At 39.6% G+C, this 17,900-nt stretch overlaps 1 protein-coding gene across 1 annotated transcript in view; it reads left to right on the top strand.

Annotated features, from left to right (window-relative positions):
• Nucleotides 1-17,900, top strand: part of KIF11 (kinesin family member 11) — a 65,049-nt gene that overhangs the window by 18,966 nt on the left and 28,183 nt on the right. Inside the window, exons 7-10 of the mRNA XM_055255329.2 lie at nt 3,071-3,161; nt 3,407-3,649; nt 6,672-6,767; nt 11,297-11,385. Coding sequence (XP_055111304.2) covers nt 3,071-3,161; nt 3,407-3,649; nt 6,672-6,767; nt 11,297-11,385 — 519 coding nt within the window. The remainder of the gene's footprint in view (nt 1-3,070; nt 3,162-3,406; nt 3,650-6,671; nt 6,768-11,296; nt 11,386-17,900) is intronic.

The following is a 17,900-nucleotide window of genomic DNA, read 5'->3' as shown; positions in this document are numbered from 1 at the left end:
CCTGCCTTGGCCTCCCAAAGTGCTGAGATTACAGGTTTGAGCCACTGCGCCCGGCCTAAACTTTTTTAAAGTAGAAGAATCCGTTTATTCTAGTGACATCATATATGGAAGCCCAGGATAAAATGTGGCTGCTATAGTTGATTTTGGAATGGGACCCTCTGAGGCTTACCTCCTTAGCCTTATGAAGGGGTCCCTGAGGCACTTTTGTGGAGCCCCCTACTGATATTAGAATATAGTCTGAAAACCCTTACATTGTATAAGGATTAGAAGTCAGGTCTTTTAAAATGGCTTCATTTTAATGTGGGAGACAGATGGTCACTAACACCGGCTTTCATGGGGTGAAAGGGATGATTTTTTTCTCTCTAAATATCTTTTACTGAAATATAAAATTCCTTTTTAAAAAATTGTTTATTTTCCTCTCTTACCACTCTATTCATTGAAATATAAAATCCCTGTCATAAATTTACGTAAGTTAGAACTCCTTTTTTCTTGTAAAGACCCCTACAGGACAAATTCCAAATTCTACAAAAATAGTTTACTAAAACAGAAGTGTTTTTTTTTTTTTGTGTGTGTGTGGTCTTTAAACCTCAGAATGTAATAGAAAAAGCAATGGATTGCAAATTAGATATTTGTGTGTAGTCTCAGTTTCGCAGTTAATTCAGTATGTGACTTTTTGTAAATAAGTGAATTTATCTGCATATCAGTTTCTCTGGGCTACAAAATTATTGTTAGGATTAGAAGTATTATTTCTTTGCTGGCTTGTAGTTGAAAATTTCTATAAAATGCCATAACAATTACAGTTGCAACTCTAAAAAAAGTTTGCATCTAAAGAAAGAGGAAAAATATAACATAAAAGTGATTAAGATCATGGAATTTTGGATGATTTCAAAATTTTAATTAAATTTTCACTTAATGGCTTTCTAATAAAATGGAAATTTTATTCTGTGGTTGATTTATAACTTAATTTCATGTAGAATTTTGAGAACTGAACTCAAGACTAGGTAAAATTTCTTTAGGTACATTTCACTAAAGTATAAAATTTCTATTTTTCCTTTTTTCTTGTTTGTAGACTTGTATAAAGGTCACTTTTTATGAAGGTATGTGACAAAGAGGAGAAGCTAATTCAGTTTTCCCAAATTAGAGCCAACTTCAATGCTTATTTGTATTAATTGCCTAATCTGGATTAGGAATGGGTAGATAATCGTAGAAAAACATGAGATGAATAGTATTATTATTATTATTATTATTGTTATTTTTGGGATGGAGCCTCTCTCTGTCCCCCAGGCTGGAGTGAAGTGATGCGATCTCGGCTCACTGCAAGCTCTGCCTCCCGGGTTCACACCATTCTCCTGCCTCAGCCTCCTGAGTAGCTGGGACTACAGGTGCCTGCTACCACGCCTGGCTAATTTTTTGTATTTTTAGTAGAGACGGGGTTTCACTGTGTTAGCCAGGATGGTCTCGATTTCCTGACCTCGTGATCCGCCTGCCTTGGCCTCCCAAAGTGATTATAGGCGTGAGGCACCATGCGAGGCACCATGCCCGGTGGAGATGAATATTATAATTCAGATCTATAGTTTACATTTATGTTTTTCCTTGGATCTTCCTCCTCTTCTGTAATTTTAAATAATTTAAATAATTTTATAAAAATGATACTTGGCTGGGCGTGATGGCTGACGCCTGTAATCCTAGCACTTTCAGAGGTCAAGGCGGGTGGATCACTTGAGGTCCGGAGTATGAGACCAGCCTGGCCAACGTGGTGAAACCCTGTCTCTACTAAAAATACAAAAATTAGCTGGGTGTGGTGGCGTGTGCCTGTAATCCCAGACACTCGGTAGGCTGAGGCAGGAGAACTGCTTGAACCCAGGAGGCAGAAGTTGCATTGAGCCAAGATTGCGCCATTGCACTCTAGCCTGGGCAATAAGTCGCAAATAAATAATTTAAAAAAAGATACTTAATTTTTTTTTTAAGTAACGTGAAAGTACAAAGAAGAAAATTGAAACTTACCAGATTCTCTGTCAATTGTCAGTGATATTAACAAACATAATAATGTTCACCAAATGCCATTGGATACAGAAAGAATGTCTTTGGTCATCTGTATAACTTTTTTTACCCCTAAGATAAAAGCACAGTATTTGTTTTGTTTTTTGTTTTTTTGTTTGTTTGTTTTTTGAGACAGCGTCTCACTTTGTCACCCAGGCTGGAGTGCGGTGACTCAATCATGGCTTACTGCAGCCTTGACCTCCTGGGCTAAAGTGATCCTCCCATCTGAGCCTCCAGGGTAGCTGGAACTGTAGGAGCGTGCTACCATGCCCAGCTAATTTTTAAATGTTTTTGTAGAGATGGCGGTCCCACTATGTTGCCCAGGCTGGTTTCGAACTCCTGGGTTAAAGTGACCCTCCTACCTTGGCCTCCCAAAGTATTGGGATTACAGGCATGAGCTACCACCCCTGGCCTGAATATCAGTATTCAGCATAAGGTAGACTTTTGAACATTTTATAATCTAGCAGTGATTATCTTGTAGTGTTTTACTAATCATGCTGTTTACTATTTCTGCTGTTAGGGGATAGGAGTCATCTATTTCTGATGACAGTCTCAAAGCAGAGAAGTGTACTTGTGCATGTACACAACAGCTGACATGGATGGAGAGGTGGAAGCGTAAACTAATGCCTTACCTGGTGCCATTTGAATTTATGGTAATGACATATTTCAAATGGTTCTTATGAATAGAAGATTGATTACAAGCCATCTCTTCTTGACATACCAGGCAACTGTTTCGACCCCACCCACATCCGGCTTTCAGAGGTGCCTCAGGATTCTAAGTCTTTTAGAGTTTTTTTTCAGATAGCTTCTTATTGATGCCTCTTTTGCAGGCAGTAGATATGAGAAAACAAAATCCTAATCACTGTTCTATCCATCTCCTGTCTTCCAAAATACTCTCGATATCTCCTGTCTGATGTTATCTTTCTCTACTCATGTGGATTTAGATCTTCCTTTCCTGTTTTCAGTATTTCAGAAGCAGCAAATGCTATTTTACATTATAATGACTGGGCAACTTGATATTGTTTTCTAGTCGTTCCCACTCAGTTTTCTCTGTTACAATACATATGAAAGAAACTACGATTGATGGAGAAGAGCTTGTTAAAATTGGAAAGTTGAACTTGGTAAGCATCCACCTTAATACTACTGTTTCACTCTTAAACACCTTATAGAGCAGCTTGAAATTTTGTCCTTGAGACAAAATTTTTGTGGTCACTGGGTGATTAGCTTTGTAGTGGGAGAAGAAATTTGTTAATTGCAGAAAAATTATTTTGCTGGCTATTTAATACATTATGTATACTGTGAGAATGAAAGTCTTTGAATCCAAGTCCAATAGACTCACTTTTTATTTTTATTTTTAAAATTAAAGGTTGATCTTGCAGGAAGTGAAAACATTGGCCGTTCTGGAGCTGTTGATAAGAGAGCTCGGGAAGCTGGAAATATAAATCAATCCCTATTGACTTTAGGAAGGGTCATTACCGCCCTTGTAGAAAGAACACCTCATGTTCCTTATCGAGAATCTAAACTAACTAGAATCCTCCAGGATTCTCTTGGAGGGCGTACAAGAACATCTATAATTGCAACAATTTCTCCTGCATCTCTCAATCTTGAGGTAAGCCCTTTGAAAGGAAGCTGCAAGTGTAGTAGCTGTAATTGTTATTCAGCTATTATATATTTTAAAAGTTCATTTACTAGGATGGGCACAGTGACTCACACCTGTAAACCCAGCACTTTGGAAGTCCAAGGTGGGCGGATCACTTGAGCTTAGGAGTTCGAGACCAGCCTGGGCAACATGCCGAAACCTTGTCTCTACCAAAAATACAAAAAATTAGCTGGGTTTGGTGGTGTACACCTGTGGTCCCAGCTACTTGGGGGGCTGAGGTGGGAGGGTCACTTAAGCCTGGGAGGCAGAAGTTGCATTGAGCTGAGATCATGCCACTACACTCCAGCCTGGGTGGCAGAGGGAGACCCCATCTCAAAAAAAAAAAAAAAAAGTATATATATGTATTTATATATATCATAGGAAAAAAAAGTTCATTTAGTAGCTTAATTTTATTTTTTTTTTTTTGAGACAAATCCCACTCTTGTCCCCCAGGCTGGAGTGCAATGACGTGATCTCAGCTCACTGCAACCTCCACCTCCTGGGTTCAAGCGATTCTCCTGCCTCAGCCTCCCAAGTAGCTGGGATTACAGACGCCTGCCACCACACCCACCTAATTTTTGTATTTTTGGTAGAGATGTGGTTTCACCTTGTTGGCCAGGCTGGTCTCAAACCCCTGACTTCAGGTGAGCTGCCCGCCTTTGTCTCCCAAAGTTCTGGGATTACATGCGTGCGCCACCGCCCGGCCTAGCTTCGTTCATTCTATGCTATAATGTAAAAGAATCTGGACATTGCATATGAATATATACAGGAGGACACTCCTGAAGAAGTTATCTTTTTCCTTCCTGGCAGAGTTTTTAACCTTAAAAAGCCAGTTTCTTAATGGCTTTTTCCACACAGTCTTCAAAGAAAATTGCTGTGGTCATTAGCAGTGGGTGGTGTGTGGAGATTTAATTGAGGACTTAGAAGCAGGTCAAGTGAATGCTCGCTAGTGTGGTAGAGGCTGCTTAGAGAACACTGAAGATGGCGTTGGATGTGTGAGAACAGAGAGGAAAACCGAGAGAAGTAACAAAGATGGTAAAATGTACGCTTACTTTATTGCTATCATCTGCCTTAAGTGGAAATTTTATTTATTTATTAATTTTTTAATTTTTAGAGGTAGAGTCTCATACTGTTGCCAAGGCCGCAGTACAGTAGCATGATCATGGCTCGCTGCAACTTAAATTCCTGGACTCAAGTGATTCCCCCAACCACAGCCTCCTGAGTAGCTAGCACTACAAGTGTGAGCCACCAGGCCTGGCTAAGTTTTGTTTTGTTTTGTTTTGTTTTAAATAGAGACGGAGGTCTCACTATGTTGCCCAGGCCGGTCTTGAACTCCTGGGCTCAAGGGATCCTCCTACCTCAGCCTCCCAATGTGCTGCGATTATAGGCATGAGCCACCTTGCTTGACCTAAATGGATTTTAAAAAGCTTTTTTAGGCCAAGCACGGTGGCTTACGCCTGTAATCCCAGCACTTTGGGAGGCTGAGGTGAGTGGATCATCTGAGTTCAGGAGTTCAAGACCAGCCTGAGCAACATGGTGAAACCCCATCTCCACTAAAAAATACAAAAAATTAGCTGGGCATGGTGGTGCTCGCCTGTAATCCCAACTACTCAGGAGGCTGAGGCGGGAGAGTTGCTTGAACCCAGTAAGTGGAGGTTGTAGTGAGCCGAGATTGCGCCATTGCACTCAAGCCTGGGTGACAGAGCGAGACTCTGTGTCAAAAAAACAAAAAATTTTTTTTAAGGTCTCCAACTTCCCCTTCATTAAAAAAAAATCCTTGTTGAGATTTAATTCACGTACCATAAAATTCACTGATTTAAAGTATTTTAATAATTTTAGTATATTTACAGAGTCGTCCAACCATTGCCAAAATCGAAGTTTTGAACATCTTCATAACCTCAGAAAGAAAGCCTGTGCCCATTGAAATTACTTTTCCACTTGCCCCACTCCCATCTCTACTGCTTTTTGCATCTATATATTTGCCTATTCTGGATATTTCATATAAATGGAATTATGTAATATGTAGTTTTTGTGACTGGCTTCTTTCACTTAGCATAATATTTTCAAGGTTCATCTGTGTTGTAGCAGCAATACTTTATTCCTTTTTACGGGTGAATAATATTCTATGGTATGGATATGGGATTTTTTTTTTTTTTTGAGATGTCTTGCTCTGTTGCCCAGGCTGGAGTGCAGTGGTGTGGTCTTGGCTCACTGCAACCTTCACCGCCCGGGTTCAAGTGATTCTTCTGCCTCAGCCTCCTGAGTAGCTGGGATTACAGGCACCCGCCACCATGTTGGCCAGGCTGGTCTCGAACTCTTGACCTCATGATCCACCTGCCCCGGCCTTCCAAAGTGCTGGGATTACAGGCGTGAGCCACTGTGCCCGGCCAATATAGGACATTTTGTTTATTCATCAGTTGGTAGATTCATTGAGCTTTGTGGTTTTTTGTTTTTTGTTTTGTTTTGTTTGTTTTTTTTGAGACATGGTCCCTCTCTGTTGCCCAGGCTGGAGTGCAGTGGCACATTCACTGCAACATCAACCTCCTGGCCTTAAGTGATCCTCCCACCTTAGACTCCCAAGTAGGTGGAACTATAGGCACATACTACCATGCCCAGCTAATATTTATTTATTTATTGTAGAAACAGGATCTCCCTATGTTGCCAAGGCTGGTCTTGAACTCCTGGGCTCAAGTGACCCTCATGCCTTGGCCTCCAAAGTGCTGGGATTACAAATGTGAGCCATCATTGAGTTTAAGAATAGTCTAAAGGAAATTATCCTAAGGGGCGAGACTCTGAAAATTGAAGAGAAGGGAAAAAAGGATTGAACAACTTCCTTTATAAAGGTTGGGCATAGTGGTCTTAATGACTAGATTTTAAAATTAGATATAACTATAAAATATTACTTGTAAGTTATTATATAACATATTTTAGATAACAGAAATACATTATTCTCACAATATCTTCAGTAATTGACCTTTCCTTTCCATGACAGGAAACTCTGAGTACATTGGAATATGCTCATAGAGCAAAGAACATATTGAATAAGCCTGAAGTGAATCAGAAACTCACCAAAAAAGCTCTTATTAAGGTAACTGTGAATTTTTGTAGAGTAATGTAATCTTGTTTGACAAATGTGAAAATAAGAAACTGAAGTGGGAGATAATAGTTAAACAAGATTTGTTAAATTGCCCATGGAAGGCTTTTTATATAGTGATTTAAACTAAATGTCTTACATGTTAACATATTTTTTTTCTAATGCTGATATGTTGACTTTACCAACTTTATCAACTGAGTTGGTACTCTTAGCAAAATTTTCATTTGTTTACATTTACAAAATTTATTTGCATTTTTGAGGTATAATTTACATGCTGTAACATCCACCTAATGTAAGCATACAATTCAATGATTTATAGTGCATTTACAGAGTTGTGGAATATAACCACGATCTAGTTTTAGAAAATTTGTTATCACTATCCAGTTTCCCTTTGCTCCTTTACAATCATGTGGCCACTGACCTGCTTTCTGTCTATAGATTTGCCTTTTCTGGACATTTCCTATAAATGGAATCATGTAATATTTGGTCTTTTGCATCTAGTTTCTTTTGCCTAGCATAACATTTGGGGTTCCACATATAACATGTATCAGTAGTTTATTTCCTTTCATTGCTGAATAGTATTCAATTATACACTGATAATATGACATTTGGATCATTTCCAGTAATGCCATTGTGAACATTTCTGTACATGTCTTTGTGTTGATGTGTTTTCATTTCTCTTGGGTAGATATCTAGGGATTTATTTCTGGGTTGTATAGTAAGTTTATGCTCTAAGAAACTTTTCCAAGTAGCTGTACCACTTTATATTTCCTACAGCAGTTTATGAGGTCTGCAATTTCTCCACCTCCTCTTTAACGCTTGTTATGGTCAGTCTTTTTAATTTTAACCATTCTAAGGAGTATGAAGTGGTACTTCAGTACGGTTTTTTTGTTTTTGTTTTTGAGATGAAGTCTCACTCTTTCGCCCAGGCTGGAGTGCAGTGGCACGATCTTGACTCACTGCAACCTCCATGTCCCAGGTTCAAGTGATTCTTTGGCCTCAGTCTCCCGAGTAGCTGGGACTACAGGTGTGCACCACCATGTCTAGCTAATTTTTGTACTTTTAGTAGAGATGGGGTTTCACCATGTTGGCCAGGCTGGTCTTGAACTCCTGACCTCGTGATCTGCCCGCCTCAGCCTCCCAAAGTGCTGGGATCACAGGCGTGAGCCAATACGCCTGGCCCCAGTATGGTTTTAATTAGCATTTCCCTAATGACTAATGATGTTGAACATCTTTTCTTGTGCTTATTATTTATTTGTCTATCTTTTTTGGTGAAATGTCTATTCAAATGCTTTGCCCAATTTTAATTGGTTTGTTTTATTAAGTTGTAAGGAGTTCATGTAGTCTAGATACAAGCCCTTAATGAGATATGATTTGCAAATATTTCTTCCCAGTCTGGCTTTACTTTTTCCTTTCCTTGATGTTTTTTTTTTTAAATAAAGTTTTTAGTATTGAGATAATTATAGATTCACATGCAGTTATAAGAAATAATACAGAGAAAACAGACCAGGCACAGTGGCTCATGCCTGTAATCCCAGCACTTTGGGAGGCCGAGGTAGGCAGATTGCTTTAGATCAGGAGTTCGAGACTAGCCTGGCCAACATAGTGAAACCCTCATCTCTACTAAAAATACCAAAATTAGCTGGGCGTAGTGGCGCGTGCCTGTAATCCCAGTTACTCAGGAGGCTGAGACAGGAGAATTGCTTGAACTCAGGAGACAGGTTGCAGTGAGCTGAGATCGTGCCACTGCACTCCAGCCTGGGAGACAGAGTGAGGCTCTGTCTCAAAAAAATAAAAAAAAAAAAAGTAATAATACAGAGAAATCCTTTGTACATTTTGTTGAACTATAGAATATTACCACGGGGATACTGATATTAATAACAATCCACTGATCTTTCCCAATTTTCCTTACACGTGTATGTGTATTTAATTCTAGACAGTTTTGTCACATGTATAGGTTCATGTATTCACCACCACAATCAAGATACTGAACAGTTCCATCACCACAAGGACCCCTCATATTGCTCTTTTGTAACCACTTTTCTTCCCACCATATCCCTCCTTTCCTGGTACCCAGTAATCTGTCCTCTATCATTTCAAGACTGTTATTGATTGGAATCATACATTATGTAAACATTTGAGATTGCCTTATTTATTTCTTTCTTTATTTTGAGATGGAGTCTCACTCTGTTGCCCAGGCTAGAGTGCAGTGGTGTGATCTCAGCTCACTGCAACCTCCGTCTCCCGGGTTCAAGCAATTCTCCTGCCTCACTCTCCCAAGTAGCTGGGATTACAGGTGTTTGCCACCAAGTACAGATAATTTTTTGTATTTTTAGTAGAAATGGGGTTTCACCATGTTCGCCAGGCTGGGTCTCAAACTCTTGACCTTGTGATCCACCCACCTTGGCCTCCCAAAGTGCTGGGATTACAGGCGTGAGCCACCACGCCCAGCAGATCTTTCTTTTTTAGTACTAAGTAGTAGTCCATGGTGAGTATGTACCATACATACAGTTTTTGTAACCATTCACTTATTTAATGACATATGAGCTAATTTCAGTTTTTTTGCTATTACAAGCAAAACTGCTATTGACATTCATTTATAGGTATTTATGTAAACATAAATTTTTATTTCTCTGGGATAATTGCCCAAGAGTGCAATTGCTGTGTTGTATAATAATTGAATGTTTATTATTTTAGGGAACTGCCTGTTTTTCAAATTGGCTATATCATTTTACAGTGTATGAGTGATCTAGTTTCTTCACATCCTCACCAGCATTTGGTGGTGTAACTTTTTTATTTTAGTCATTCCGATAGGTGTGGTAGGTGATAGATATCTCATTGTAGTTTTTAACTTGAATTTTTCTAAAGGCTAATGATGTTGAGCATCTTTTTAATGTGCTTATTTGATGTTTATATATTTATGTATGTATAGCATATACATATATTGCATATTTATATATAACATGTATAACATATACATGTATATATATATTTATTTCCCATTATAATTTATTTGTGGAAATATCTGTATATTTGTCCTGTAGAGTTTTACCATAGTATCTTTTGACGTGTTCCTCTGTTCTTTGTATTTTCTGTAAATTTGTAGCTGAATCTTGAGGCTTGATTAAATTCAAGTTTTGTCTTATTTATTTTTGGCAAAATAATTCATAAGCAGTAGTGTCCTCTTCCATTTAGAAGTATATAATGTCTGGTTCTTTGTCTTTTTTGCTTATTTTGAGACGGAGTCTCGCTCTGTTGCCCAGGCTAGAGTGCAGTGGTGCCATCTCGGCTCACTGCAAGCTCCGCCTCCTGGGTTCACGTCATTCTCCTGCCTCAGCCTCCTGAGTAGCTGGGACTACAGGTGCCTGCCACCACGCCCGGCTAATTTTTTGTATTTTTAGTAGAGACGGGGTTTCATCATGTTAGCCAGGATGGTCTCGATCTCCTGACCTTGTGATCCGCCCGCCTCGGCCTCCCAAAGTGCTGGGATTACAGGCGTGAGCCACTGCATCCGGCCAGAGGTATAGTTCTTATAGGAAAGGCAGGACACATGCTTGATTAATTTCCTTTATTTGCCAATTTTGAGAATAATGAGTTGGTTTCCTAGGTTTCTTAGTGTCGTTGTAAATTCATAGATTTAAACTATTTGTGTTAACCCATTGTAGTTGTTCTCCTCACTGATGCTCAGATTGGCTCATCTTTGGCCAGGAGTATATTAGTCTGTTTTCATGCTGCTGATAAAGACATACCCGAGACTGGGCAATTTACAAAAGAAAGAGGTTTATTGGACTTACAGTTCCACATGGCCGAGGAGGCCTCATAATCATGGCAGAAGGCAAGGACGAACAAATCACATCTTAACGTGGGTGGCAGCAGGCAAAGAGAGAGAGCTTGTGCAGAGAAACTCCTGTTTTTAAAACCATCAGATCTTGTGAGACCCATTCCCTGTCATGAGAACAGCATGGGAAAGATCCGCCCCTAGGATTCAATCATCTCCCACCAGGTCCCTCCCACAATGCGTGGGAATTATGGGAGCTACAAGATGAGATTTGGGTGGGGACACAGAGCCAAACTATATTAAGGGGTTACATCTTCGAGTGGCTTATTGAGTCCTTTTGATTAATCTAATAGGTTTTGCTTAGCTTATTTCCTTGTCCTATTTAACAAGATGTTCTGTGTTAATCTTGAATATTTCCTGCCTCAGTCCTGGAATCAGATGCTTTTATAAGGAATCCTGGTTAATTTTAGTGGGAAATACTGCTACCAACCTGGGTACTGGAGGTTGTGGTTATTCTTGGGAAGTCCATATTTTTAGAATGAGTGTATTTAAAAAGGAGCTTTGAAAGACTTTATTTCTAAACAAATTAATATTGATTAAAAAGTATGGTTATAACTTTTTATCATACTTCTTTAAGTTTTAAAAGACATAAAAAGCCTAACTTTACGTTTTATTTGATGCATATCCTTCCCAAACTGAATGAAAAAAGTACTAAACTGACACCTACAACATTCCTCTTGTGTAGGAGTATACGGAGGAGATAGAGCGTTTAAAACGAGATCTTGCTGCAGCCCGTGAGAAAAATGGAGTGTACATTTCTGAAGAAAATTTTAGGTAAGCCCTTGGCTATGGAGTTAATTTCCAAGAATAAGCATTTCTGATAACAGGCTACTTGAAGTAAAACTTAAGTAGCAGTAAGTAAAATCTTTATATTCAGTGCCGATAAATACTTCATTTTGTGTGTGTGTGTGTGTGTGTGTGTGTGTGTGTGTTTCTTTTGAGACAGGGTCTCGTACTCTCACCCAGACTGGAGTGCAGTGGCACAATCTTGGCTCACTACGTCCTCAATCTCCTGGGCTCAAGCGATCCTCCTGCCTCAGCCTCCCAAGTAGCTGGGATTATAGGCATGAGCCACCACACCCTGCTAATTTTTGCATTTTTTGTAGAGACAGGGTTTCACCATGCTGCCTAGGCTTCTATTTTGTTTTGACATTAACAAGTAGCTATCAAACACTTTTTGTAAAATCTTTTACTAACTTTTAATTTTTAAATCATTAATTCATACGAAGTTTCAAGAAAAGTACAAGAGAGGTTTATGTATTCTTCACCCAGTCTTCCTCAGTGGTTATCTCTTATATAATTATAGTACAAGGCTGGGTGTGGTGGCTTACACCTGTGAATCCCAGCACTTTGGGAGGCCAAGGCAGGCGGATCACCTGAGGTTGGGAGTTTGAGATTAGTCTGACCAACATGGAGAAACCCAATCACTACTAAAAACACAAAATCAGCCGGATGTGGTGGTACATGCCTGTAATCATAGCTACTCCAGAGGCTGAGGCAGGAGAATTGCTTGAATCTGGGAGGCAGAGGTTGTGGTGAGCCGAGATTGCGCCATTGCACTCCAGCCTGGGCAACGAGAGTGAAACTCTGTCTCAGAAATAAATAAATAAATAAAATAATAGATAAAAAATAGGCTGGATGCCGTGGCTCACGCCTGTAATCCCAGCACTTTGGGAGGCTGAGGTGGGCAGATCACCTGAGGTCAGGAGTTCGAGACCAGCCTGGCCAACATGGTGAAACCCCGTCTCTACTAAAAATACTAAAATTAGCCAGGCATGGTGGCAGGTGCCTGTAATCCCAGCTACTTGGGAGGCTGAGGCAGGAGAATCGCTTGAACCAGGGAGGCAGAGGTTGCAGTGAGCTGAGATAGCAGCATTGCACTCCAGCCTGGGGAACAAGAGCGAGACTTCATCTCAAAAAAAAAAAAAAAAAAGAAAATAAATAAAAAATAATTATAGTACAATATCAAAGCTGGGAAGTTGACCTTGATATAATATGTGTATTAGTTTGTTCTTATACTACTATAGAGAACCACTTGAGACTGGGTAATTTATAAAGAAAAGAGGTTTAATTGGCTCACAGTTCCATAGGCTGTACAGGAGGCATGGCTGGGGAGGCCTCAGGAAATTTAAAATCCTGGTAGAAGAGCTAAGGAGAAGCAAGCACATCTTCACATGGCGGCAGGAGAGAGAAAGTGAAGGGGAAAGCACTGCACACTTTTAAACAACCAGATCTTGTGAGAACTCATTCACTATCATGAGAACAGCAAGGGAGAAGTCCATCTTTATCATTCAGTTATCGCCCACCAGGCCCCTCCTCCACCATGTGGGGATTATAATTCAACATGAGATTTCGGTGGGGACAGAGAGCCAGACCATATCAACATGTGTATATAGTTCTGTGCCATTTTGTCACTTATATAGATTTGTGTAACCACCACTGCAATCAAGATACAGAACTATCCTATCATCACAAGGATCTCTCTTGCTAATTCACTATAGTCACACTCACCTCATGTTCTCCATGATTCCTAACCCCTGGCAACCACTAATCTGTTCACTTTTTAAAGCCCTGGAGTAATTTGTTCAAAGGAAAGCTTTTATTGAGGCCCATTATACAAAACAATAATAATAACAGAGAAAACAAGGGCAAGTGGGATGCTAAGGACTATAACTTGAAAATTCCTGATTGTGTTTATCCTTGAAGATATTAGGAAGCAAGACTTTCACAGAGCATTTTTTAAAAGTTAATAGTGATAAAAGATACTAGATGTAATTAATAATAATCAGAAGCATTTTAGTATAATCTTTTACTGAACTTTTTTGTAGATGTTAACACTCTAATAGTATATAAATCATTTAATAAACTTAGTTTTTTCTGTGTTATTTCCAACTGTCATAATATATTCCATGAATGTGTAAGATGCCCTAGAATCAGAACAATGTAAGATTGTGGGTTAGTTAACAGTTTACCATCACTAAAGGAGATGTTCTTTTTTTGATGCTTTAGAAGTAAAAAATAATTGGTGAGGCACTCAATCCTGGCCTGTAATCTTTAGAAATGATATCGATTATTGGCGGCTTTCATCTTTCTGATTTTATTTTTGAACTTAAGAAGTAACTTTGGTTTTTGTCTGTTTAGTTCCATGATTGAAAATATGCTGTTTGCTCTCTTTTTTTTTAACTTTTATTTTAGTTTCAGGAGTACATGTGCAGGTTTGTTCTATAGATAGATTGCATGTAACAGGAGTTGGTGCATGTATTATTTTGTCACCCAGATAATAACCATAGAACCTGATGGATAGCTTTTCAATCCTTACTCTCCTCTTACCCTCCACCCTCGAAGAGGCCCAGGTGACTATTGTTCCCTTCTTCGTGTCCATGGGTACTCAGGGTTTAGCTCCTACTTATAATTGAGAACATTTGGTGTTTGGTTTTCTGTTCCTATGTTAGTTTGTTTAGGACAATGGCATCCAGCTCCATCCATGTTGCTGCAAAGGACATGATCTCATTCTTTTTTTCTTCGAGACAGTCTTGCTCTGTCACCCAGGCTAGAGTGTAGTGGTGTGATCTCAGCTCACTGCAACCTCTGCCTCCCAGGTTCAAGTGATTCTCCTACCCCAGCTGCCCGAGTACCTGGGATTATAGGCACCTGCCACCATGCCCAGCAAATTTTTTTTTTTTTTTTTTAAGTAGAGATGGGGTTTCAGCATGCACCATGTTGGCCAGGCTGGTCTTGAATTCCTGGCCTCAAGTGATCCACTCACCTCGGTCTCCTGGAGTGCTGGGATTACAGGCATGTGCCACTGCACCCAGCCATCTTGCTCTTTTTTATGCCTGTGTAGTATTCCATGGTGTATATGTATCACATTTTCTTTATCCAGTCTACTGTGGATGGATAGCTAAGTTGATTCCACGTCTTTGCTGCTGTGAATAGTGCTATGATGAACATATGTGTGCATGTGTTTTTATGGTAGAACAATTTATATTCCTTTGAGTATATACCCAGTAATGGGATTGCTGGCTCGAATCGTATTCCTCTGTGTGGTTTTTTTTTTTTTTTTTTTTTTTTTTTTTTGAGATGGAGTCTTGCTCTGTTGTCCAGGGTGGACTGCAGTGGCACAGTCTCGGCTTACTGCAAACTCTGCCCCCCAGGTTCAAGCAGTTCTCCTGCCTCCGCCTCCCAAGTAGCTGGGATTATAGGCACCTGCCACCGCACCTGGCTAATTTTTGTATTTTTAGTAGAGATGGGGTTTCACCATGTTGGCCAGGCTGGTCTCGAACTCCTGACCTCAAGTGATCTGCCTACCTCGGCCTCCCAAAGTGCTGGATTACAGGTGTGAGCTACCATGCCCTGCCGGTATTTTTGTTTTAAGTTCTTTGAGAAATCGCCAAACTACTTTCCATAATGGCTGAACTAATTTTCATTAGCAGTGTATAAGCGTTCCCTTTTCTCCACAACTTTACCACCATGTGTTATTTTTTGACATTTTAATAATAGCCATTCTGACTGGTGAGATGGTTTCTCATTGTGGTTTTGATTTGCATTTCTCTAACAATTAATGGTGTTAAACATATTTTCATATGCTTCTTAGCCACATGTATATCTTCTTTTGAAAAATGTCCATGTCATTTGCCCACCTTTTTTTTTTTTTTTTTTTTTTTGAGACACAGTTTCACTATTGCCCAGGCTGGAGTGCAGTGTGGTGCAATCTCAGCTCACTTCAACCTCCACCTCCTGGGTTCAAGCGATTCTCCTGCCTCAGCCTCCAAAGTAGCTGGGATTACAGGTGCCTGCCATCATGCCCGGCTAATTTTTGTATTTTTAGTAGAGATGGGGTTTCACCATGTTGGCCAGGCTGGTCTCAAACTCCTGACTTCAGGTGATCCACCCACCTCAGCCTTCTAAAGTGCTGGGATTACAGGTGTGAGCCACCACGCCCCGCAATAGTTTCTTTTGTTATGCAGAAGCTCTTTAGTTTAATTACCTCTCATTTGTTAATTTCTGGTTTGTTGCAATTGCTGTTAGCATCTTCATCATGAAATCTTTGTCAGGGCCTATACCACTTTTTTTTTTTTTTTGAGACGAAGTCTCGCTCTCTTGCCCAGGCTGGAGTGCAGTGGCGTGATCTTGGCTCACTGCATCCTCTGCCTCCCGCATTCAAGCAATTCTCCTGCCTCAGCCTCCTAAGTAGCTGGGATTACAGGCACCCGCCACCACACCTGGCTAATTTTTGTGTTTTTAGTAGAGATGGGGTTTCACCATGTTGGCCAGGCTGGTCTTGAATTCCTGACCTCAAGTGATCTGCCCACCTCCGCCTCCCAAACTGCTGGGATTACAGGTGTTAGCTACCGTGCCCAGCTGGGCCTATATGATTTTATACTTAGAAAACCCCATAGTCTGTTCATAAGCTCCTAGATCTGATAAACAATTTAAGCAGAGTTTCTGGATACACAATCATTGTACAAAAATCAGTAGCATTCCTATATACCAATAATGTCCAAGCTGAGTGCCAAACAAGAATGCAATTCCATTCACAATAGCCACTAAAACAGTAAAATACCTAGGAATACAACTAACCAGAGAGGTGAAAGATCTCTATGGTAAGAATTATAAAACACTGCTGAAAGAAATCAGAGTTGACACTAACAAATGGAAAAACTTTCCATGCTCATGGATAAGAAGAATCAATATTGTTAAAATGGCCATACCACCCAAAGCCATTTACAGATTAAATGCTGTTCCTCTCAAACTACCAATGACATTCTTCACAGAAAAAACTATTGTAAAATTCACGTGGAACTGGAAAAGAACCCAAATAGCCAAAGCAGTCCTAGGCAAAAAGAGCAAAGCTGGAGGTATCACATTACCTGACTTCAAACTATATACTACAGGGCTACAGTAACCAAAACATCATGGTACTGGTACAAAAACAGACACACAGACCAATGGAACTGAATAGAGAGCCCAGAAATAAAGCCACACACCTACAGCCATCTGATCTTCGACAGAACATGCAATGGGGATAAAACTGCCTGTTCAATAAATGGTGCTGGGATGACTGGCTATCCATATGCAGAAGATTGAAACTGGACCCCTTCCTTAACGCCCATATACAGAAATCAACTCAAGATGGATTAAAAACTTAAATGTAAAACCTAAAACTAAAAACCCTTGTAAAAATCCTAGGCGTTTGTTCTCTAATAGACATGAGGCATAATCTGAGATAGTTTTGTCTGAAAAAGCTTTTGGAGTTAGTACAGTGTCAGAGAAGAATCACAAAAACTACAGCCAACATTTAAAACAGGATAATGCTTTATTTAAGCCAAGCTTAATAAACATTTTAAAACCATATCAAAATCATCTCATCCATACAATAACAATGTTGTATTACCCCTTGGCATTCACTATAAAAAAGCATTTCAAATAATCCCGTTTTACATAAAAGATCTATTTCTATGTATTTTATTTTAATTTTTATTTTTGAGACGGAGTCTCACTCTGTCACCCAGGCTGGAGTGCAGTGGCGCAATCTTGGCTCACTGCAAGCTCTGCCTCCTGAGTAGCTTGGACTACAGGTGCCTGCCACCACGCCCTGCTAATTTTGTTTTTGTATTTTTAGTAGAGACGGGGTTTCACCATGTTAGCCAGGATGGTCCTGATCTGCTGACTTCGTGATCTTCCTGCCTCGGCCTCCAAAAGTGCTGGGATTACTGGTGTGAGCCACCGTGCCCGGCTGTAGAAGATCCATTTCTAATAAAAAGCTAATATATTTAATCAAAAGACTATTAGAATTAACTCTTCTCTTACAGCTCTTTTCTAGCTTTTCCTTTAGTCAACAATATCTCTAGCTAATGTTAAGGGAATTTGTATTCACGGAAGAATCTTTGTCATTTAAGCATAATGTGAAATAGAAAATTGTTGGTTGTTATCAAAGAATTAGATGAGCAAATACAGGCATTCATTTCTGAAACTTACTCAAGAAATCAGAGACCCATTAAAGTGGGTTTGGAAGACCTGCGAGCTTTGTGCTTGAGAAAAGCATTGCTCTATTTTACTTTTTATGACTTCTTTTGACTTTGACTTCATCTTCTAATATTTTTGTTGAATTTCATTTCTGCTGTCAAATTTTTAGTTTCTAAAAACTCTTTTCTGCCATCCCTGTCCCTCCTTTTGAAAAATACAGCATCCTTTTATTTTATAGCTCTATTCCTTATCTCAGAAACATTATTAATGTTATTGAAGTTTTCTTTTATGTTTTTCTTTCCTTTGGGATCTTTTTTTCCCCG

The sequence above is a fragment of the Symphalangus syndactylus genome, chromosome 2 (genome assembly GCF_028878055.3).
Source record: "Symphalangus syndactylus isolate Jambi chromosome 2, NHGRI_mSymSyn1-v2.1_pri, whole genome shotgun sequence".
Lineage (NCBI taxonomy): Eukaryota > Metazoa > Chordata > Mammalia > Primates > Hylobatidae > Symphalangus > Symphalangus syndactylus.
This window is presented reverse-complemented; position numbering and strand designations above follow the sequence as displayed.